Genomic DNA, 25,060 nt, shown 5'->3' on the forward strand with positions numbered 1-25,060 from the left:
GTATTTGATTTGGGGATATTATAGGGTGATGTTTGTATTTGAATTGGGGATTTTGCGGGGTGATATTTCTATTTGAGTTGGGGATATTGCAGGGCCCTGTTTGTAGTTGAATTAGGGATATTGCAGGGTGATGTTTGTATTTGAATTGGGGATATTGCAGGGTGATGTTTGTATTTGAATTGGGGATGTTACAGGGTGATGTTTGTATTTGAATTGGGGATGTTGCAGGGCCCTGTTTGTATTTGAATTGGTGATATTACAGAGTGATGTTTGTATTTGAATTGGGGATATTGCAGGGTGATGTTTGTATTTGAGTTGGGGATATTGCAGGGTGATGTTTGTATTTGAATTGGGGATGTTGCAGGGCCCTGTCTGTATTTGAATTGGGGATATTACAGAGTGATGTTTGTATTTGAATTGGGGATATTGCAGGGTGATGTCTGTATTTGAATTGGGGATATTGCAGGGTGATGTTTGTATTTGAATTGGAGATATTACAGAGTGATGTTTGTATTTGAATTGGGGATGTTGCAGGGCCCTGTTTGTATTTGAATTGGGGATATTACAGAGTGATGTTTGTTTTTGAATTGGGGATATTGCAGGGCCCTATTTGTATTTGAATTTGGGGATATTGCAGGGTGATGTTTGTATTTGAATTGGGGATATTGCAGGGTGATGTTTGTGTTTGAATTGAGGATATTGCAGAGTGATGTTTGTATTTGAATTGGGGATATTGCAGGGTGATGTTTGTATTTGAATTGGGGATATTACAGGGTAATATTTGTATTTGCGTTGGGGATATTACAGGGTGATGTTTGTATTTGAATTGGGTATATTGCAGGGTGATGTTTGTATTTGATTTGGGGGTATTGCAGGGCCATATTTGTATTTGAATTGGGGATATTGAAGGGTGATGTTTGTATTTGAATTGGGGATATTGCAGGGTGATGTTTGTATTTGAATTGGGGATATTGCAGGGTGTTGTTTGTATTTGAGTTGGGGATATTGCAGGGTGTTGTTTGTATTTGAATTGGGGATATTGCAGGGTAATGTTTGTTTTTAATTAGGGATATTGCAGAGTCATGTTTGTATTTGAATTGGGAATATTGCAGAGTGATGTTTGTATTTGAATTGGGGATATTGCAGGGTGATGTTTGATTTTAATTAGGGATATTGCAGGGCGATGTTTGTATTTGAATTGGGGATGTTACAGGGTGATGTTTGTATTTGAATTGGGGATGTTGCAGGGCCCTATTTGTATTTGAATTGGTGATATTACAGAGTGATGTTTGTATTTGAATTGGGGATATTGCAGGGTGATGTTTGTATTTGAGTTGCGGATATTGCAGGGTGATGTTTGTATTTGAATTGGGGATGTTGCAGGGCCCTGTCTGTATTTGAATTGGCGGTATTACAGAGTGATGTTTGTATTTGAATTGGGGATATTGCAGGGTGATGTCTGTATTTGAATTGGGGATATTGCAGGGTGATGTTTGTATTTGAATTGGGGATATTACAGAGTGGTGTTTGTATTTGAATTGGGGATGTTGCAGGGCCCTGTTTGTTTTTGAATTGGGGATATGACAGAGTGATGTTTGTGTTTGAATTGGGGATATTGCAGGGCCCTATTTGTATTTGAATTTGGGGATATTGCAGCGTGATGTTTGTATTTGAATTGGGGATATTGCAGGGTGATGTTTGTGTTTGAATTGAGGATATTGCAGAGTGATGTTTGTATTTTAATTGGGGATATTGCAGGGTGATGTTTGTATTTGAATTGGGGATATTGCAGAGTGATGTTTGTATTTGAATTGGGGATATTGCAGGGTGATGTTTGTATTTGAATTGGGGATATTGCAGAGTGATGTTTGTATTTGAATTGGGGATATTGCAGGGTGATGTTTGTATTTGAATTGGGGATATTGCAGAGTGATGTTTGTATTTTAATTGGGGATATTGCAGGGTGATGTTTGTATTTGAATTGGGGATATTGCAGAGCGATGTTTGTATTTGAATTGGGGATATTGCAGGGTGATGTTTGTATTTGAATTGGTGATATTGCAGGGTGATGTTTGTTTTTCAATTGGGGATATTGCAGGGTGATGTTTGTATTTGAATTGGGGATATTGCAGGGCCCTATTTGTATTTGAATTGGGGATGTTGCAGGGTGATGTTTGTATTTGAATTGGGGATATTGCAGGGTAATGTTTGTATTTGAATTGGGGATATTGCAGGGTGATGTTTCTATTTGAATTGGGGATATTGCCGGGTGATGTTTGTATTTGAATTGGGAATGTTGCAGGGTGATGTTTGTATTTGAATTGGGGATATTGCAGGGTGATGTTTGTATTTGAATTGGGGATATTGCAGGCTGATGTTTGTATTTGAGTTGGGGATATTGCAGGGTGATGTTTGTATTTGAATTGTGGATATTGCAGGGTGATGTCTGTATTTGAATTCGGGATATTGCAGGGTGATGTTTGTATTTGAGTTGGGGATATTGCAGGGTGATGTTTGTATTTGAATTGGGGATATTGCAGGGTGATGTTTGTATTTGAATTCGGGATTTGCAAGGCCCTGTTTGTATTTGAATTGGGGATATTGCAGGGTGATGTTTGTATTTGAATTGGGGATATTGCAGGGTGATGTTTGTATTTGAATTGGGGATATTGCAGGGCCCTGTTTGTATTTGAATTGGGGATATTGCCGGGTGATGTTTGTATTTGAATTCGCGATTTGCAGGGCCCTGTTTGTATTTGAATTGGGGATATTGCAGGGTGATGTTTGTATTTGAATTGGGGATATTGCAGGGTGATGTTTGTATTTGAATTGGGGATATTGCAGCGTGATGTTTGTATTTGATTTGGGGATATTATAGGGTGATGTTTGTATTTGAATTGGGGATATTGCAGGGTGATATTTCTATTTGAGTTGGGGATATTGCAGGGCCCTGTTTGTAGTTGAATTAGGGATATTGCGGGGTGATGTTTGTATTTGAATTGGGGATATTGCAGGGTGATGTTTGTATTTGAATTGGGGATGTTACAGGGTGATGTTTGTGTTTGAATTGGGGATGTTGCAGGGCCCTGTTTGTATTTGAATTGGTGATATTACAGAGTGATGTTTGTATTTGAATTGGGGATATTGCAGGGTGATGTTTGTATTTGAGTTGGGGATATTGCAGGGTGATGTTTGTATTTGAATTGGGGATGTTGCAGGGCCCTGTCTGTATTTGAATTGGGGATATTACAGAGTGATGTTTGTATTTGAATTGGGGATATTGCAGGGTGATGTTTGTATTTGAATTGGGGATATTGCAGGGTGATGTTTGTATTCGAATTGGAGATATTACAGAGTGATGTTTGTATTTGAATTGGGGATGTTGCAGGGCCCTGTTTGTATTTGAATTGGGGATATTACAGAGTGATGTTTGTTTTTGAATTGGGGATATTGCAGGGCCCTATTTGTATTTGAATTTGGGGATATTGCAGGGTGATGTTTGTATTTGAATTGGGGATATTGCAGGGTGATGTTTGTGTTTGAATTGGGGATATTGCAGAGTGATGTTTGTATTTTAATTGGGGATATTGCAGGGTGATGTTTGTATTTGAATTGGGGATATTACAGGGTAATATTTGTATTTGCGTTGGGGATATTATAGGGTGATGTTTGTATTTGAATTGGGTATATTGCAGGGTGATGTTTGTATTTGATTTGGGGGTATTGCAGGGCCATATTTGTATTTGAATTGGAGATATTGAAGGGTGATGTTTGTATTTGAATTGGGGATATTGCAGGGTGATGTTTGTATTTGAATTGGGGATATTGCAGTGTGTTGTTTGTATTTGAGTTGGGGATATTGCAGGGTGTTGTTTGTATTTGAATTGGGGATATTGCAGGGTAATGTTTGTTTTTAATTAGGGATATTGCAGAGTCATGTTTGTATTTGAATTGGGAATATTGCAGAGTGATGTTTGTATTTGAATTGGGATATTGCAGGGTGATGTTTGATTTTAATTAGGGATATTGCAGGGTGATGTTTGTATTTGAGTTGGGGATATTGCAGGGTGATGTTTGTTTTGAATTGTGGATATTGCAGGGTGATGTTTGTTTTTAATTAGGGATATTGCAGGGTGATGTTTGTATTTGAGTTGGGGATATTACAGGGTGATGTTTGTATTTGTATTGGGGATGTTGCAGGGCCCTGTTTGTATTTGAATTGGGGATATTACAGGGTGATGTTTGTATTTGAATTAGGGATGTTGCAGGGTGATGTTTGTATTTGAACTGGGGATATTGCAGGGTGATGTTTGTATTTGAATTGGGGATATTGCAGGGTGATGTTTGTATTTGAATTGGGGATATTATAGGGTGATGTTTGTATTTGAATTGGGGATATTGCAGGGTGATATTTCTATTTGAGTTGGGGATATTGCAGGGCCCTGTTTGTAGTTGAATTAGGGATATTGCAGGGTGATGTTTGTATTTGAATTGGGGATGTTACAGGGTGATGTTTGTATTTGAATTGGGGATGTTGCAGGGCCCTGTTTGTAATTGAATTGGTGATATTACAGAGTGATGTTTGTATTTGAATTGGGGATATTGCAGGGTGATGTTTGTATTTGAGTTGGGGATATTGCAGGGTGATGTTTGTATTTGAATTGGGGATGTTGCGGGGCCCTGTCTGTATTTGAATTGGCGGTATTACAGAGTGATGTTTGTATTTGAATTGGGGATATTGCAGGGTGATGTCTGTATTTGAATTGGGGATATTGCAGGGTGATGTTTGTATTTGAATTGGGGATATTACAGAGTGGTGTTTGTATTTGAATTGGGGATGTTGCAGGCCCCTGTTTGTATTTGAATTGGGGATATGACAGAGTGATGTTTGTGTTTGAATTGGGGATATTGCAGGGCCCTATTTGTATTTGAATTTGGGGATATTGCAGGGTGATGTTTGTATTTGAATTGGGGATATTGCAGGGTGATGTTTGTGTTTGAATTGAGGATATTGCAGAGTGATGTTTGTATTTTAATTGGGGATATTGCAGGGTGATGTTTGTATTTGAATTGGGGATATTGCAGAGTGATGTTTGTATTTGAATTGGGGATATTGCAGGGTGATGTTTGTATTTGAATTGGGGATATTGCAGGGTGATGTTTGTATTTGAATTGGGGATATTGCAGAGTGATGTTTGTATTTTAATTGGGGATATTGCAGGGTGATGTTTGTATTTGAATTGGGGATATTGCAGGGTGATGTTTGTATTTGAATTGGGGATATTGCAGGGTGATTTTTGTATTTGAATTGGTGATATTGCAGGGTGATGTTTGTATTTCAATTCGGGATATTGCAGGGTGATGTTTGTATTTGAATTGGGGATATTGCAGGGCCCTATTTGTATTTGAATTGGGGATGTTGCAGGGTGATGTTTGTATTTGAATTGGGGATATTGCAGGGTAATGTTTGTATTTGAATTGCGGATATTGCAGGGTGATGTTTCTATTTGAATTGTGGATATTGCAGGGTGATGTTTGTACTTGAATTGGGGATATTGCAGGGTGATGTTTGTATTTGAATTGGACATATTGCCGAGTGATGTTTGTATTTGAATTGGGGATATTGCAGGGTGATGTTTGTATTTGTATTGGGGATGTTGCAGGGCCCTGTTTGTATTTGAATTGGGGATATTACAGGTTGATGTTTGTATTTGAATTAGGGATGTTGCAGGGCGATGTTTGTATTTGAACTGGGGATATTGCAGGGTGATGTTTGTATTTGAATTGTGGATATTGCAGGGTGATGTTTGTATTTGATTTGGGGATATTATAGGGTGATGTTTGTATTTGAATTGGGGATTTTGCAGGGTGATATTTCTATTTGAGTTGGGGATATTGCAGGGCCCTGTTTGTAGTTGAATTAGGGATATTGCAGGGTGATGTTTGTATTTGAATTGGGGATATTGCAGGGTGATGTTTGTATTTGAATTGGGGATGTTACAGGGTGATGTTTGTATTTGAATTGGGGATGTTGCAGGGCCCTGTTTGTATTTGAATTGGTGATATTACAGAGTGATGTTTGTATTTGAATTGGGGATATTGCAGGGTGATGTTTGTATTTGAGTTGGGGATATTGCAGGGTGATGTTTGTATTTGAATTGGGGATGTTGCAGGGCCCTGTCTGTATTTGAATTGGGGATATTACAGAGTGATGTTTGTATTTGAATTGGGGATATTGCAGGGTGATGTCTGTATTTGAATTGGGGATATTGCAGGGTGATGTTTGTATTTGAATTGGAGATATTACAGAGTGATGTTTGTATTTGAATTGGGGATGTTGCAGGGCCCTGTTTGTATTTGAATTGGGGATATTACAGAGTGATGTTTGTTTTTGAATTGGGGATATTGCAGGGCCCTATTTGTATTTGAATTTGGGGATATTGCAGGGTGATGTTTGTATTTGAATTGGGGATATTGCAGGGTGATGTTTGTGTTTGAATTGAGGATATTGCAGAGTGATGTTTGTATTTGAATTGGGGATATTGCAGGGTGATGTTTGTATTTGAATTGGGGATATTACAGGGTAATATTTGTATTTGCGTTGGGGATATTACAGGGTGATGTTTGTATTTGAATTGGGTATATTGCAGGGTGATGTTTGTATTTGATTTGGGGGTATTGCAGGGCCATATTTGTATTTGAATTGGGGATATTGAAGGGTGATGTTTGTATTTGAATTGGGGATATTGCAGGGTGATGTTTGTATTTGAATTGGGGATATTGCAGGGTGTTGTTTGTATTTGAGTTGGGGATATTGCAGGGTGTTGTTTGTATTTGAATTGGGGATATTGCAGGGTAATGTTTGTTTTTAATTAGGGATATTGCAGAGTCATGTTTGTATTTGAATTGGGAATATTGCAGAGTGATGTTTGTATTTGAATTGGGGATATTGCAGGGTGATGTTTGATTTTAATTAGGGATATTGCAGGGTGATGTTTGTATTTGAATTGGGGATGTTACAGGGTGATGTTTGTATTTGAATTGGGGATGTTGCAGGGCCCTATTTGTATTTGAATTGGTGATATTACAGAGTGATGTTTGTATTTGAATTGGGGATATTGCAGGGTGATGTTTGTATTTGAGTTGCGGATATTGCAGGGTGATGTTTGTATTTGAATTGGGGATGTTGCAGGGCCCTGTCTGTATTTGAATTGGCGGTATTACAGAGTGATGTTTGTATTTGAATTGGGGATATTGCAGGGTGATGTCTGTATTTGAATTGGGGATATTGCAGGGTGATGTTTGTATTTGAATTGGGGATATTACAGAGTGGTGTTTGTATTTGAATTGGGGATGTTGCAGGGCCCTGTTTGTTTTTGAATTGGGGATATGACAGAGTGATGTTTGTGTTTGAATTGGGGATATTGCAGGGCCCTATTTGTATTTGAATTTGGGGATATTGCAGCGTGATGTTTGTATTTGAATTGGGGATATTGCAGGGTGATGTTTGTGTTTGAATTGAGGATATTGCAGAGTGATGTTTGTATTTTAATTGGGGATATTGCAGGGTGATGTTTGTATTTGAATTGGGGATATTGCAGAGTGATGTTTGTATTTGAATTGGGGATATTGCAGGGTGATGTTTGTATTTGAATTGGGGATATTGCAGAGTGATGTTTGTATTTGAATTGGGGATATTGCAGGGTGATGTTTGTATTTGAATTGGGGATATTGCAGAGTGATGTTTGTATTTTAATTGGGGATATTGCAGGGTGATGTTTGTATTTGAATTGGGGATATTGCAGAGCGATGTTTGTATTTGAATTGGGGATATTGCAGGGTGATGTTTGTATTTGAATTGGTGATATTGCAGGGTGATGTTTGTTTTTCAATTGGGGATATTGCAGGGTGATGTTTGTATTTGAATTGGGGATATTGCAGGGCCCTATTTGTATTTGAATTGGGGATGTTGCAGGGTGATGTTTGTATTTGAATTGGGGATATTGCAGGGTAATGTTTGTATTTGAATTGGGGATATTGCAGGGTGATGTTTCTATTTGAATTGGGGATATTGCCGGGTGATGTTTGTATTTGAATTGGGAATGTTGCAGGGTGATGTTTGTATTTGAATTGGGGATATTGCAGGGTGATGTTTGTATTTGAATTGGGGATATTGCAGGCTGATGTTTGTATTTGAGTTGGGGATATTGCAGGGTGATGTTTGTATTTGAATTGTGGATATTGCAGGGTGATGTCTGTATTTGAATTCGGGATATTGCAGGGTGATGTTTGTATTTGAGTTGGGGATATTGCAGGGTGATGTTTGTATTTGAATTGGGGATATTGCAGGGTGATGTTTGTATTTGAATTCGGGATTTGCAAGGCCCTGTTTGTATTTGAATTGGGGATATTGCAGGGTGATGTTTGTATTTGAATTGGGGATATTGCAGGGTGATGTTTGTATTTGAATTGGGGATATTGCAGGGCCCTGTTTGTATTTGAATTGGGGATATTGCCGGGTGATGTTTGTATTTGAATTCGCGATTTGCAGGGCCCTGTTTGTATTTGAATTGGGGATATTGCAGGGTGATGTTTGTATTTGAATTGGGGATATTGCAGGGTGATGTTTGTATTTGAATTGGGGATATTGCAGGGTGATGTTTGTATTTGTATTCGGGATTTGCAGGGTGATGTTTGTATTTGAATTGGGGATATTGCCGGGTTATGTTTGTATTTGAATTGGGGATATTGCAGATTGATGTTTGTATTTGAATTGGGGATATTGCAGGGTGATGTTTGTATTTGAATTGGGGATATTGCAGGTTGATGTTTGTATTTGAATTGGGGATATTGCAGGGTGATGTTTGAATTTGAATTGGGTATATTGCAGGGTGATGTTTGTATTTGAATTGTGGATATTGCAGGGCGATGTTTGTATTTGAATTGGGGATATTGCAGGGTAATGTTTGTATTTGAATTGGGGATATTGCAGGGTAATGTTTGTATTTTAATTGGGGATATTGCAGGGTGATGTTTGTATTTGAATAAGGGATATTGCAGGGTGGTGTTTGTATTTGAATTGGGGATATTGCAGGGTGATGTTTGTATTTGAATTGGGGATATTGCAGGGTGATGTTTGTAATTGAATTTGGGATATTGCAGGGCGATGTTGGTATTTGAATTCGGGATTTGCAGGGCCCTGTTTGTATTTGAATTGGGGATATTGCAGGGTGATGTTTGTATTTGAATTGGGGATTTTGCAGGGTGATGTTTGTATTTGAATTGGGGATATTGCAGGGTGATGTTTGTATTTGTATTCGGGATTTGCAGGGTGATGTTTGTATTTGAATTGGGGATATTGCCGGGTTATGTTTGTATTTGAATTGGGGATATTGCAGAGTGATGTTTGTATTTGAATTGGGGATATTGCAGGGTGATGTTTGTATTTGAGTTGGGGATATTGAAGCGTGATGTTTGTATTTGAATTGGGGATATTGCAGAGTGATGTTTGTATTTGAATTGGGTATATTGCAGGGTGATGTTTGTATTTGAATTGGGGATATTGCAGGGTGATGTTTGTATTTGAATTAGGGATATTGCAGAGTGATGTTTGTATTTGAATTGGGGATATTGCAGGGTGATGTTTGTATTTGAATTGGGGATATTGCAGGGTGATGTTTGTATTTGAATTGGGGATATTGCAGGGTGGTGTTTGTATTTGAATTTGGGATATTGCAGAGTAATGTTTGTATTTGACTTGGGGATATTGTAAGGTAGTTTTTGTATTTGAAGGTATTCGAGAGTCCTGTTTGTATTTGTAGTGATATTACTTAAAAATCATATTTGTATTTGAATTTAAAGCTGCTGCCGATTATGTTTATATTTTAATTCAAGGCACTGCAGGGTGATGTTTGTATTTGACTTAATATTACTGCAGGATCATGTTTGTATTTCACTTGAGGGCTGTAGGATCATATTAGTATTTGAAATGAAGATACTGCAGGTTGGTGTCTATATCCGAATTGAAGATACTGCAGGGCCAAGATTGTGGTAAGGTTTGACAGCCTCAATGTGTTTGCCATATACTTGCCCAGCAGTAACAGAAGAATTTCTTCACAGTTCGTGTTTCTCCAATTGTGTGCTGGTGTTTTTTTCAATTAGGTGGTGATTAAACCATGTGGGAAGGGCAGGATCTGGGAGGGGATTCATACAATTCAACACTTGGCAGTGAACCTCTATGAGAAGAGAGATGTTAGGCCTAAAAACAAAAAACTACTGCGGATGCTGGAAATCCAGAACAAAAACAGAATTACCTGGAAAAACTCAGCAGGTCTGGCAGCATCGGCGGAGAAGAAAAGAGTCGACGTTTTGAGTCCTCACGACCCTTCAACAGAACTGAGTATAGTTAGGAGAGGGGTGAAATATAAGCTGGTTTAAGGTGGGCGGGGGGAGAGAGAAGTTGAGGGGTGGGGGTGGTTGTAGGAACAAGCAAGCAGTGATAGGAGCAGATAATCAAAAGATGTCACAGACAAAAGGATCAAAGAGGTGTTGAAGGTGGTGATATTATCTAAGAGAATGTGCTAATTAAGAATACTAATTTAAAAATAATGGAAATAGGTGGGAAAAGAAAAATCTATATAAATTATTGAAAAAAACAAAAGGGAGGGGGAAGAAACGGGGTTGGGCTGGGGGGAGGGTGGACCACCCCGTTTCTTCCCCCTCCCTTTTGTTTTTTTCAATAATTTATATAGATTTTTCTTTTCCCGCCTATTTGCATTATTTTTAAATCTACAACTAATACCTTGTCAGTCTTTCCACCCCACCCCCACTAGGGCTGTACCTTGAGTGTTCTGCCATCCATTCTTAATTAGCACATTCTCTTAGATAATATCACCACCTTCAACACCTCTGTGATCCTTTTGTCTGTGACATCTTTTGATTATCTGCTCCTATCACTGCTTGCTTGTCCCTACAACCACCCCACCCTCAACTTCTCTCTCCCCCCACCCCCCACCTTAAACCAGCTTATATTTCACCCCTCTCCTAACTATACTCAGTTCTGTTGAAGGGTCGTGAGGACTCGAAACGTCGACTCTTTTCTTCTCCACCGATGCTGCCAGATGTTAGGCCTTGTGTTAATAGTAGAGGGTTCACTGGTCTCATCATCCTACAGAGGAAAAATTGGTAGAGTTAGCATGAAGCACATTAGGAGGGAGGAGTGAAGGACACAAACCCCATGCAAGAGGCACAGGATATCAGTGAAGCCTTTCATCGGAATGTGGGAGTCGCTGACATTTACTGCCTTGAGAAGGTGGGGGTGAGTTTTCTCCTGGAAGCAATTGTGTCACATGCTTGCTCGCCCAACAGGAGAACGATAAGAATCAACCAAGTAGGGTGGGATTGGAGTCACATGAAAGCCAGACTGGGTAAGGATGACAGGCTCCCTTCCTCGAGGGGCATTGGTGACTCAGTTGGGTTTTTGCAACAACTTGGGCAATTTTTGTGGTCACTTTTCCTGGTGCCAGCCACATTGTGAATCCCTCGAGTTAAGGCGCTATGTACAAAATAAGACTTAAACCCCCATTACCTTGGGGGTCCAATGCACTTGGATTGTTATTGTTACTGAGTCACAGGGTGAATGCATTCCATGCTAATACTGCCTTTTTGTTACTCTCCAGCTACGGGTAGCCTTACATCCTACACCAGGAGTCCAATCAGGGCCTCTAGGGTCATGAGGATCACAGCAAAGCACTGTCAATGCGGCACATTAACACCTGCCAGTTCATTCTAGGACTGGGAGGACAGAGCCCTCTTGTCAGAATTTAACATTCAGGGCTGTGTAAATGCACTAATATTGTGGTGCAGGATTTTGACTAGCAGTGTCAGCTGTGGCTCAATGGGTAGCACTCTTGCCCCTGAGTTAGAAAGTGGTGAGTTCAAATCCTGCCCCACTTCAGAAACTTGAGCACATAATCTAGGCCAACACTCCAGTGCAGTAGCAAGGAAGTGCTGCATGGTCAGCGATGCTGTCTTTTGGATGTGGCCTTAAACTGAGGCTCCATCTGCCTGTTGAGGTGGATATGAAAGAAAGGCCTGTATTTATATAGTGCCTTTCACAACCTCTGGATGTCCCAAAGTACTTTATAGCTAAGGAATTGTAGTCACAGGAATTGTAATCTATGAAACGTTGTAGGATCCCACGGGTGGAATTTTACACCAGCTGGATTTTACGGTGCTGCTGCAGTTAATGCAGTTTGGAACGGCTCGCCGTGTTTTAAGGCCCTGTCATCGCCACGACAAGGCTGTAAAATTCCGGCCCACGTCACTGTTCAAAAAAGGAGCAGAAGATTTTCTTGGTGCCCCAGCCAATATTTACCCCTTAGCCAATACCATGCGAAAAATTTAACTGGCTATCTCATTTATGCATAGAAACGTACTGAAAGTAAAACCCAGAAAGAGATTATTTGACCCAACCAGTGAGTGCTGCTATTTTCTCTCCACACGTTTGACCCAACCAGTGAGTGCCGCTATTTTCTCTCCACACGTTTGACCCAACCAGTGAGTGCCGCTATTTTCTCTCCACACGTTTGACCCAACCAGTGAGTGCCGCTATTTTTTATCCACACGTTTGACCCAACCAGTGAGTGTCGCTATTTTCTCTCCACACATTTAGAGTCTCTAATGGCTTTCCATTGCGCCTGCCTATCTTTCAACAGTGATGGTAAATCATTGGTTCTGATGAACGTTGGAACATGTAGAGGACGTGATAAGCTGTTATATAAATGCAAGTTCTTCCACTGTTTAATTGCACACTGGTGCTGTAAGTTTCACCTTACAATGTAAACGTGACAAATTCACGGCAGCTGCTCTCTTAACACCTTGCTCTAAGTGGAACTGCTTCCGTGTTGTAGACATGCCGTAGGCTGATCTTGGCTGATGTCAGCCGTGAGCCAGTGGTAGCACTCCTGTCTGAGTCAAAAAGATGTGGGTTCGAGGCCATAATTCAGGCTCGCACTCCAGTGCAGTCGTGAGGGTGCAAAGCACTATTGGAGGTACCAAGTCTTTTGGATGCATAAGGTCTAGGCTTCATCTGCTCTTTCAGGTCGACGTAAAAGATCCTAAAATGCTGCTTTGAAGAAGAGGAGTGGCGTTGCCCTGTTGTCCTCGCTAGAAGTTAAGTCCTCAACATCACTGGAAAGGAGCAGATAATCTGGCCACTGTTAGATTGCTGCTTGTGGGAGCTTGCTGTGCGCAAATTAGTTGCCTCGTCCTCTGCATGATTTCACTTCATTGGTTGTAAAACACTTGGGAACATCGGGGGTATTGAGCTGCTGTATAGATACAAGTTCTTCTTCCTCTTCTACTAATGGCCATTTTGTTTCTGCTTTTAGGATTTCCTGTCAGAAAGCGAGACCTGTCAGAGCAAACTAAACACCCTGATTTCCAAAGGTGAGCTGCTGAGCAGAATTCTCAGCAAGGAGAAGGCTGAGGCCATCCAGGCCAAGGTGTCCACCGCCAAGGAGGACTGGAAGAATCTGCTCGCAAACCTTCACCAGAAAGAGGCTGCCTTACAGGTTGGAAGCCGCTAACAACAGCTGGTTAATCAGTACCCAGGAAACTTAAAGGAATGGATAAACCTTTTAGAAAGGGAAATTTCTTTCAGAGATCTAGTACGGACACGAAAGGGCCAAGTGGTATCCTTCTGCACCGTAAAAATTCACAGCTTATTCCTGGTCCCCACGTCTTTTCTAATCTTATTGTTTAATGGGCATTTTCAGGGACATAATTCTGTGGGGGCTGTATATTGAGTGATTCTGTGGGGATGTGTATTGAGTGATTCTGTGGGGGCTGTGTATTGAGTGATTCTGTGGGGATGTGTATTGAGTGATTCTGTGGGGATGTGTATTGAGTGAGTCTGTGGGGCTGTGTATTGAGTGATTCTGTGGGGATGTGTATTGAGTGATTCTGTGGGGATGTGTATTGAGTGATTCTGTGGGGATGTGTATTGAGTGATTCTGTGGGGATGTGTATTGAGTGATTCTGTGGGGATGTATATTGAGTGATTCTGTGGGGATGTGTATTGAGTGATTCTGTGGGGATGTGTATTGAGTGATTCTGTGGGGATGTGTATTGAGTGATTTTTGAGGAGGTTGTGTATTGAGTGCACTAATACTGATCCCCTATCACATGTCACTGTAACTACTGCCTGATAAAGGGGTTATTTTCAAACCTCCCCTTTAATTTCCTTTCCAATTATCTTGTGTTTCTGCCCTCTTGCTGATGAGCAGAACCAATCCAATGGCCTATACCTGCCATAATCTTTGTTTTATAGGTGTTAGTTTTTAAAAGCCTATTATAATCATCATTTTAAAGGGGCTCAAGTTTAGGATGAGGTGGTGGCCATGTCCCATCGTCTGAAAAGTCAGGTGGAGCCCCGCCTCCGCATTCTCTGTTAGCCGCAAATGATTTTAAGCCTGAGGTTGTGGCGTCCGCCCCCACGTTGGAGGATGTCCCGCCTCCAAGAACTGCCGGCCAATCAGGTGGTCAACGGCTCTCCAGCCCCAGCAGCACCACGGGAGCAGTGGCCACTGCTGGTACTGCGACCCGCGCAGGAGCATCTCTGGAGGCCGGACTGGAAGGTGTGGAGTGGCCTCACTGTGTCCAGCAAGGGGCTGGTGGAGCAGCGATTGGGAAGCCGGTGGAGTTTGGGGGATGGGCTGCGGTTCAAGCGGGGGTGGCCCTTTCTGCCAGGCTTGGGACCTTCCATTGCGAAAAGGACACCTGAACGGGAGGGACCACTCCCTGCTACCCCCAGCCTGACCCCCCCCTCCCCCGCCCCTGGCCCCCGGCACACAACCAGACTGCCAGGGTTTACCTAGCAGCCTCACCATGTGGCATGGGGAACCCCACCCCCACCACGGGCAACATACTAACGGCGACGGGAGGAGATCCTTAAATCGCCATTGAGAGCTTCAGTTGGCCTAAGGGTGGGCGGGCTACCTACCCTGCTGCTGGTCAAATACCTGTGGAAGCAGAAAGGCAATGGGCATGGCACCCTCTGGCATCCCACCCAATTTTACACCCTTCCCCCGCCCTCCTCGGTTGCTAGCTCGCTCCTGGGGGGGGGGTGGGGGAAGCGATTGGGGTCCGTAAATTCCGGCCAAAGTGTCACTTTTTTAAAGGGCCGCCATAATCATTGGTTCGGAGGTGTTGGGTTTGAAATGGTCTCCTCCACCAACGCTCTGTATTCTTTCTCCCCCCCTCCCCCCCCACCACCACCACCGCCCTCAGAACTTGCAATCACAGATGAAGGACTTCGAAGCTGGCGTTGGGCCTGTGCAGGAGTGGCTGGTCGCCACGGAAGCAGCTGTGCAAGGGAGCAGCAGCCAGCTGCCTGACCTGCTGGCGAAGAAAAACGAGCAGTTCAGAATGCAGGTAGATCACCCCATTGCAAACACCGGGCCGAGAATGTCCCTGAACACAGTGCGTCTTGCTACACACCCCACCGTGTGATTCACAAACCAGCTGCGGCTGATTTCTTTAAGCGGGACAGTCACCTTCATCACCACAATAGAACCTCCTCATCACCTCCACCCTACCCGGCTGAACTCATAAATTAGGACCTCCATTCTGCTTATCCAGTAACCTGGTGCTTGCCTTGTTGTTTGGCTGTGTACTGTGTCTCTTTTGTGTCTTTAACAAGTAGTTATGCGGGCCAAATGCTTTTAATGTGCTTGGTTTCCAGTTACCCACGTGGTAGCATTCACACTCTTCCTGTTCCTCAGTCCTGCCAGATATGATATGCACTGTAACATGTGTTTTGTTTTTTTGCGGACCTGCTTGTGCCTTCCAGTCTGTCCTAGAGGATATAGCCTGTCGTGAACCCCAGCTAAACAAGCTGAAAGAGAAAGCTCAGCACCTATGGGAAGAGCAAGCATCTAACAAAAGCTTTATGCACAGAGTGTCTCAGCTGTCCGCTTGGTATTTAGCCTTAAGTAACTTAGCCAAGGTAAGGCCCAGAAGTGAATGTGTTCTGCTCGGAAATCAAAAACCAATCAGATCTGTAACTTGCTAAACGCAAAACTTTGCAGTAAATTCTTGGATTTTCCTCTGTTGTTCTGTACCTGCTTACAGGAAGTGACTAGTCTGTCATTTTCTCAAAGTCATGTGAAATTCCCTGGTCTGGTTGTACTGATAGGATTGATTTATTTATCACCCCCACCCCACCACCCCCCCCCCCCCCCCCCACCCCCACCCCCCCCCCCCCCCCCCCCCCACCCCCGCTCCTGCTCCCACGGAAAACCCAGCATAAAGACCACATGGATGGAGTGCTGATGTTATAATATGGCAGGTGGTAATTGCCAGGCTGACCAAATCCCAAAGAGAATCTTGGCCAGGCTATCACAACAATTTGCAATTTGTATTTTATTGCGAGAAGGTATGTGCACTGACGTCAGAAGTAAAGATTCCACTACCACTTTTGGAGATTTTAAATATTAAATAAAAACATTTATTAACAAAGGAAAGAAAACTTAATGCCCAAGATTATAGTTACATAGTTAAATTTAGTCTTACCAAATTTCCCTAAAGATTTCTACTTAGCTAGACTCCCAAATAAACACCCTTTTCCAGGCCACAATCCAAATAGATTCCTAATCTATAAAACATCCAGTAATGTTACCACAAGGCACCCACTGTTGCTATAAGGGAGGTATTCCACAGGGCTTCCCTCTCCCTCTCTCACTTGACAATGGAAATCCAAGGCTTGTAGCAAAACCTTGCTTTCTGGAACAAACAAGCACTTCTCTGGGGCGGCTAGAGGCTGCTTTTCACATGTTTGTCTTCGCACAGCCCACACTTCAAAGATCTCACATGGCCACTCACCTCATACAGGTTTCAATCCTTCTTTAAATATATTTTCTCCCCTTTTATCTCTAATCTCATTGTTCTAAACTTACTTTGGAAGTTACCTTTCCTGGAATATTAAAATCTTTCATGTTGTTATTATGGCCAGTACTTTCTGGAAAAATAAACTTAATAACTTTGTCATATTTATTTACGATCTTTGCCAGTTGTAAAACTTCCTGTTATGCCCCCTTGAAATTCAACAGCTAACAATTCACTCCTCACTTATCTCTGAATGCAAACTCCATTCATACTGCATGTACTGGGATCTTATCTTAGCTTGTCCATTTCCATTTCAAAATGCCTACTTTTTCTTAAACCCTTCGATGATTTAAACCTTGCAGTCGACTGTCTTCAGTTTAATTAAATTAGTCACACACACCCAACGCACACACAGCTCCCACAAGCCTGCTTCACAGCATCCCACAGTAATGCTGGAAAAAAATAATATTTACACTGAGATCAGTAAATGTGCCTCAGGTTACAAAGCTTCCACTCACTGTTAATGATCTTTTTCAAGTTACTAACACCCTTGAAGTACAGTTCTCGAGCGACTGTCTCTGAGTGACAGAAGTACAGATGGACGAGAAGACCTGTGAGAGATTTGTGTGAAGTTTGAGAGCATTCAGAGCCACTTGTTATCCAAGTAGTTGATTCACTATCGCCTAGTTTCGGTTTCAAACGGTTGCACTGTGTCGTGATACTCTCATGCTAGGCAATAATATTTTGAAAGGAAGCAGGGTATGCACCCTCAGTGTACTCCCATTGAATATTCCAGTTACACGTTTAAGGGTAAATCGTATGAACTGGTATTCCCAGAGTGCAGCCTTGCCACATGGGAACACTCCCATTATTTTCAGGATACTGCGCCCTTAGTTTCTAATCGCTTTACCACGCTCGCCCACCCACATGGACCAACTGCGTGTCTACCTGTAGGTTGTTGTAGCCATGCTTTCTGTCCGCCCACCGCAAAGGTATCTGCCAATGTTTAGTAACCCTACAGCCTGACCATTAGCAGCTGCACGCTCCTCTTTGCTATTGTCTTCTTTGGTGGGGTCACCATGAACTAGTGACAATGGTGAAGGAATGATGGGGGCTCAGGAGGTAACTACGCCACTTGAGCTCAAGAACTATGCACATCAGCACCAGGCCGCAAAACAGGTACGTTCTTACCAGTAGAAGAAGCTCTGTGTTGGAACAGACTCCAGCTCCATGGAGAGACTGGACAAGGGTTTGTTCTCCAGATTTAACAGAGAGTTTTTCCAAAATGAAGAGGGGTTTGAGAGAGTAAATAAGGAGAAACTGTGTTTATTGGCGAGAGGTGGGTCAGTAGCAAGAAGGGCACAGATTTATGGTAACTGCCAAAAGAACAGGGTGGAGCTGAGAAACCTTTTTACACAGTGGATTGTTCTGAACTGAAATCCACTACCTGAAAGGGTGGTGGAAGCAGATTCACTATTAACTTTCGAAAGTAAATGTCGCATTGTTAGAAAGAACCCTGCTTTGTCCTACCGTTTCTCGCTGGCTTTGTTAGTTTTGGAAAACCCTCGGCCCCAATTACTTGTGGAAAGATAAAATGTAAAATTGTACCGGGAAGTATTTTTGTGATGGTTGCCTCTATCCCTTTATGGGTTCCAGGAGAAGGCTCTACGAGTTCAGCGAACTGTGTCAGAACATCAGCAGTTCTCGCAAGGACTGAAAGAGCTACAGGACTGGTTGGCCGATGCCAGGCATATGCTGGAGTCCTACTGCACTCCCACTGCCGATAAAAACCTGCTGGACAGTCGGATGGCAAAGGTTGAGGTGAGTTCAGTAAGGCATCTTTATCTGTCACAGGGCCGGTTTTCCATGTTTACACTCCCGACCCGGAGCCTTCATCCAGGGGATGAGCAGCTCGGGGTTTAAAATTCTCTGCCCGTTAAAAGTTGGTCAGCGCATGGGGGAAGATCCTCCCTACCCTTCTTCAAAATTGTGCCATGGCATCTTCTCCATCCGGCTGAAAGTGTCAGCCCGGATTAGGTGCCCAAGCCCTGTGTTGTTGCTACAGAAAGTGATTTATGTGCATGACATGTCTCTTTCAATGTTCTTCACTATTGCAGCTCTCCAGCAGTTTGCTGCCCAGTGGATTTTACCGAACAGAAGGGTTTGTAACACTGTAAAGCTCGTTGATGTTGCTGTAGAGGTTCAGGAATCCAGATATATATGAAGGTTGAAATTTGCAGGAGCTCTTGAATGTCATATAGCAGAGAAGGTATTGATTCTACTTTGTGGAAAGTTATGGAAGGTGATACACGCAGAAAAAAAACTGATTTTTGGGGAATGTGTCTACTCTTTGGTGTCACATGACACACAAAGGAGTAGGAGTTTGTGGTGGTCTGGCAGAGTAGAGGAGTGAAAATGATGGAATGTCCTATGAAGCAAAGGTGACTCTTTCTACTATGCAGGAGCAGGAAGACGAAAACCTGTCCTGTATTCTTTTATAGGAATGGCAGATATTGGCATCTTTTAAGGAAGATTCTAACCACTTTAATGTGAGGAACATACCTGTTTCTCAGCGCTATTTTGCTGCCCCACTTTCTCAATCTTGTATTCCTCAGTTCTCATTCACCCAAACCACTGGACTGAACAATCCACTTCCAGATGAATGCAATTAAACTCCTAACATGCATGGGCAAAATGCTACAGGCCACAGTGGTGGACAGAGTTATTCATGGCCTGGCAAACTATGACACATATTCTGAACAGACATCAACTCCTCCATAGTTAGGATTTCACAACCAGTGTATCCCACCTGAAGTGTGCATTATTTACACTGCAGCAACTCACCAAGGCCTTTTCAGCCAGCACCTCCCAGACCCACAAACTAGAAGGAGAAGGGCAGCAGGTGTTTGGGAACACTGTCCCTTCCCACATTCCCCTTCGAGACTCGCGCCAACCTGACTGGGAAATATATGTCACCGTTCCTTTATTGTTTCTGGGTGAAAATCCTTCCCTCCGAAACAGCGTTGTGGGTGTACTTTCATCACATGGACAACAGTCATGAAGAAAACACAAGTGCAGCTAGGCAATAAACGCCAACCCTGTCAGCGATGCCCCCATTCTGAGAATGAATTTTTGAAAGGCTCCCCTCTATGATGAGTGAAGCTGACAGCCTCTATTAATTGGGATGGAACTGTTCTTTCAACAGGCTCTGCTCGCCCTCAGACAGGAGAAGGAGATTCAACTGAAGATGGTGCTGACTCGCGGTGAGTCTGTCCTGAGGAGCACCTCCCCTGAGGGCACCGCCGCTATTCGCAAGCAGATGGAAGATCTGAAAGATTCCTGGGACTCTTTGCTCTCTTTTTCCATTCAGTGTAAAAGGTCAGTCCCTGCGATAGAATCAGTGGGGTGTGTCAAACTCAGCCAAGGCTCTGCAGTGCCAGTAATACGACCACCACTGGTTGAAGCTACAGGGCTGAATTATGTGGGGCGTCCTGGGCACCCCCCCTCCCCGCCCCAGCTAAAAAGTCAGGGGGAGCCCACCGAGGGGAGCCCCACCTGCCCTGTAGCCGCCGAGCTGGTGGGGCCCGCTTGCCCATCAAGGGCAAAATTCTGCCCTATGAATCAGGCAGGTTTGAGGACCCAGAATATAGTTACGGAGGAGCCTTGGTCCTCGACTTCTACCCAGCAGGTATGAGGTTGCCAGCTGTATGGATGGGGGCAAGGACTGCAGGGTGGATGGCCAAACTGACCATAGAACCATGGTACAGGAGACCATTCATGTGGGGGGAGTGAAAAGCAACGTGGTCGTGATGAGGGACAGGTTAGTCAGCGGATAGATGCTGTTTCTTGCAGCCAAGAAGTTCTGAAGGTTGTGATTCCTTCGCAGGCTATTCCCTCTCAGCTGGAGTGGGAGGAGGAGGATCCAGTTGTTGTGGTTCATGTAGGAAACTAAGAATAATGATGTGGTGAGAGAGTTTGCGGAGTTAGGGTCCAAATTAAAAGGCAGAAACTCAAGAGTATTAATCTCCTGATTGTTACCTGGGCCACACACTAATTGACATTTGGTTAAGCAGATTAGAGAATTATTCGCATGGTCAAAGAATGGTGTGGGAAGAAGGGCTTTTGCTCCCGGGGGCACTAGCATGAGTACTGGGGAAAGTACTGTTGGGATGGGCATCCACTTAAGCTAGGATCGGTGTCCTAGGGAATCATATAACTGGGCTTGTGGATAGGGCTTTAAGCTAAAACTAAAACTTGGAAGGTAGACACTGAGAGTTTGTTTCCCTGACTGGGGAATCTAGAATTCAGGAGCACAGTCTCAGGGTAAGGGGGTGATCATTTTAGGCTGAGATGAGGAGAAATGCCTTCACTCAGAAGGTTGTGAATCTTTGGAATTTTCTACCCCATTGTTGAGTATATTCAAGGCTGAGGTATGTAGATTTCTGACCTGTGAGGGAATCAAGGGATATGGGGAGTGGGTGGAGCTGAGGCAGATGATCAGCCATGATCTTATTGGATGGTGGAGCAGGTTCGAGGGGGCGTATGGTCTATCCCTTCTCCTATTTCTAAGGCATAGCACTGGAATATCGGCCTTGATTATGTGCTGAAGTTTCAGGAGTGGGACTTAAAACCATGAACTCCTGATTCAGAGAATACTGAGCCAGGAAGCGATTAAAAACATGTTTTTTTTAAAGTTCTAACAATTTTCCCAATTTTGCCTCACATGGTGATGAGGCTCAATGCACGCGTTCGCTCTTTGCCATCGCTCTTTTCAGTTCGTTGCTCCTTCTGATGCACTTTATCGCAGAGAAGGACTGACCGAAGTGATTGATTTTGAAATGTCCTTGCACACAGTGCCAAGTGTGGCTTCAAAAATCAGAAACCACTTATCCCTCATTGTAACGGTCACATTGCATATCAGCCCCAGTTCTTTCAATGACTGGGCGACACTGTCCCACAACCTTCACAACATGTTAGTGATCCCCCAGCTGAAATAAGGTGCAGTCGCACAAAGTGCTTAAGTGTCAGTCGGGTTGTAAGTGAAATTTTCCCGGGCGGAAAACACTGCGACAGTTTCAGTGGAAGGCTGATTCCCGACGGTGGGAAAGATTTTATGAATTAGCCACTCTGATAGATCACACTGATATAACTTTCTTTCTCAATTCGGTGTCCAGTCAATTGGAAGGTGCGTTATCCCAGTGGACCAGTTACCAGGATGATGTCCGGCAGTTTATGAGCTGGATGGATCGGATGGAGGGAGATCTGAAGGCCTCCGAACGACAGTGTACAGAACTCAGGGACAAGGCAACGGGACTGGGCAAAGCCAAGGTACGTGGAGGCTAGAGATGGATAAAACCTGTCATCTGGCAAGACAGGATGAAGTGCACTCGACTTAGATCAGAGATATGCTTCTATATGTCAGGAGGTTATTGCTAAAGCTCTATAAACCCATATAAAAGACTAGTTTGGCATGAGCTGGAATGTATTCTGTTCAAGTTAGGGTGTTGCATTTTAGGAAGGACATGAAGGCTTTGGAGAGCGCACAGAAGAGCTTTGCTAGAGTGGTCCCAGGGATGAGGGTATACAGCCACATGGATAAGCTGAAGAAGCTGGGGTTGCCCACCTCAGAGCAGAGAAGGTTGAGGTTGAGGTGATTACAATCATGACAAATTTAACTAGAGTAAGATGCACACGTACGCCAAAATGAGTAAGGGCAGCAAATTTCCTTCCCTAAAGGAACATTAGTGAACCAATTGGGTTTTTGTGACAACCTGACAGCTTCACGGTCACTTTTACTGATATCAGCTTTTTATTTCCATTTTTTGTTGAACCACATGCAAATTCTCAAACAGCTGTGGTGAGATTTGAACTTATGCTCCCTGAATGGTTATTCCAATTCTCTGAATTACTTGATAAAAGCAAAATACCACGAATGCTTGGAAATCTGCAATAAAAACTGAAAATGCTTGAAAAACTCAGCAGGTCTGGCAGGATCTGTGGAGGTAGAAACAGAATTAACGTTTCGAGTCCATATGACTCTTCTTCAGAGTAAAGAGGAGTAGAAATGTGATGGATTTTATACTGTTTAAGAGGGGATGGAACCGATGGAGCAAAATAGAAGGTTAGGGATAGGTGGGAGCTAAGGAGAGATTGACAAACACGTCATGGACACAAGACAAAGGGAGTGTTAATGGCAGTGTTAAAGAGTAAAGAAGGTGCTGATAGTGGCATAAAGGTAAGATAGCAGAATGTGTTAATAGCGGAACAAGGGTCAGCGCTCTGTGAAAGCACAGCATTGAAACAAGTGACAGATAGCCCTGGGGGTTGCAGGAGCAGTGGGTGTTAGGGAAAAAGGATTAAACAAAAAATCAATAAGTACATAAATAACAATAAATTTTTTTAAAAAACTTACATTAAAAAGGGGTAAAGATGGAGGAGAGAGTTCATGGTCTGAAGTTGTTGAACTCGGTGTTAAGTCCTGAAGGCTACAAAGTGCCTAATTGGAAGATGAGGTGCTGTTCCTCCAGTTTGAGTTGGGCTTCACTGGAACATTGCAGCAGGCCAAGGACGGACATGTGGGTATGAGAGCAGGGTGGTGTGTTGAAATGGCAAGCGACAGGGAGGTCTGGGTCATGCTTGTGGACAGACCAAAGGTGTTCCACAAAGCAGTCACCCAGTTTGCGTTTAGGCTCCCCAGTCTAAAGGAGACCACATTGGGAGCAGCGAATGCAGTAGACCAAATTGAAGGAGGTGCAAGTGAAGCGCTACTTCACCTGAAAGGAGCATTTGCGCCCTTGGATGGTGAGGTGGGAGGTGGTAAAGGGGCAAGTGTTGCAACTTCTGTGATTGCATGGGAGGGTGCCGTGGGAAGGAGATGAGATGTTGAGGTGATGGAGGAGTGGAAAGGGGTTTACGGAGGGAACAGTCCCTATGGAATTCTGACAGTGGGGGGTGAGGAGACGATGTGTTTGGTGTTGGCATCATGCTGGAATTGGCGGAAATGGCGGAGGATGATCCTTTGAATGCAGAGACTCCTGGGGTGAAAAGTGAGGACAAGGGGGACCCCATCATGGTTCTGGGAGGGAGGGGAAGGAGTGAGGGCAGAGATGCGGGAGATGGGCTGGACACGGCTGTGGGCCCTGTCAACCACAGTGGGGGTGGGGGGAAACCTCAGTCAAGGAAAACGGGAGACATGTCAGAAGCGCCGTTTTGGAAAGTAGCATTATCGGAACAGATGCGTTGGAAGCGGAGGAACTGGAAGAATGGGATGGAGTCCTTACAGGAAGCAGGGTGTGAGGAGCTGTAGTCGAGGTAGCTTTGGGAGTAGGTGGGCTTGTAATGGATATTGGTGGACAGTCTATCACCAGAAATGGAGACAGAGAGGTCAAGGAAGGGAAGGGAAGTGTCAGAGATGGACCATGTGAAGGTAAGAGAAGGGTGGAAATTGGAAACAAAATTGATAAATATTTCCAGGTCCAGGCGAGAGCATGAAGCAGCACCGATACACAACTCTTTTCTTGGTACACCAATGACTGTATCGGTGTCGCTTTATGCTCTCGCCTGGACCTGGAAAAATTTATCAATTTTGTTTCCAATTTCCACCCCTCTCTCACCTTTACTTCCCTTCCCTTCTTGATCTCTCTGTCTCCATTGCAGGTTATAGACTGTCTACCAATATTCATTACAAGTCCACTGACTCCCACAGCTACCTTGACTACAGCTCCTCACACCCTGCTTCCTGTAAGAACTCCATCCCATTCCCCCATTCGCATCTGTTCTGATGATGCTACCTTCCAAATCGGTGCTTCTGGCATGTCTTCCTTGTTCCTTAACCGAGGAAATACAACCCCCCCGCCATTGTAGTTGACAGCGCCTTCAACTGTGTTTGACCCATCTCCCGCACCTCTACCCTCAGCCCTTCCCTTCCCTCACAGAACCATGATGGGGTCCCCCTTGTCCTCACTTTTCACCCCACCTGCCTCCGCATTCAAAGGATCATCCTCCGCAATTTCTGCCAACTCCAGCATGATGCCACCACCAAACCCATCTACCCCTCATCCCCCACTGTCAGCATTCCATAGGGACTGTTCCCTCCGTGACCCCCTGGTCCACTCCTTCATCACCCCAACTCCTCATTCCCTGTCCACGGCACCACCCCATGCACCTGCAGAAG

The 25,060-nt window shown here is 43.4% G+C and overlaps 1 protein-coding gene across 1 annotated transcript in view; it reads left to right on the forward strand.

The window, feature by feature from the left end:
- syne1b (spectrin repeat containing, nuclear envelope 1b) overlaps positions 1-25,060 on the forward strand; it is a 447,660-nt gene that overhangs the window by 174,769 nt on the left and 247,831 nt on the right. The window contains exons 57-62 of the mRNA XM_078556589.1: positions 13,392-13,574; positions 15,292-15,435; positions 15,854-16,009; positions 18,544-18,708; positions 20,093-20,265; positions 22,062-22,215. Of these exons, the coding sequence (XP_078412715.1) occupies positions 13,392-13,574; positions 15,292-15,435; positions 15,854-16,009; positions 18,544-18,708; positions 20,093-20,265; positions 22,062-22,215 (975 nt within the window). The remainder of the gene's footprint in view (positions 1-13,391; positions 13,575-15,291; positions 15,436-15,853; positions 16,010-18,543; positions 18,709-20,092; positions 20,266-22,061; positions 22,216-25,060) is intronic.

The sequence above is a fragment of the Cetorhinus maximus genome, chromosome 14 (genome assembly GCF_964194155.1).
Source record: "Cetorhinus maximus chromosome 14, sCetMax3.hap1.1, whole genome shotgun sequence".
Classification (NCBI taxonomy): domain Eukaryota; kingdom Metazoa; phylum Chordata; class Chondrichthyes; order Lamniformes; family Cetorhinidae; genus Cetorhinus; species Cetorhinus maximus.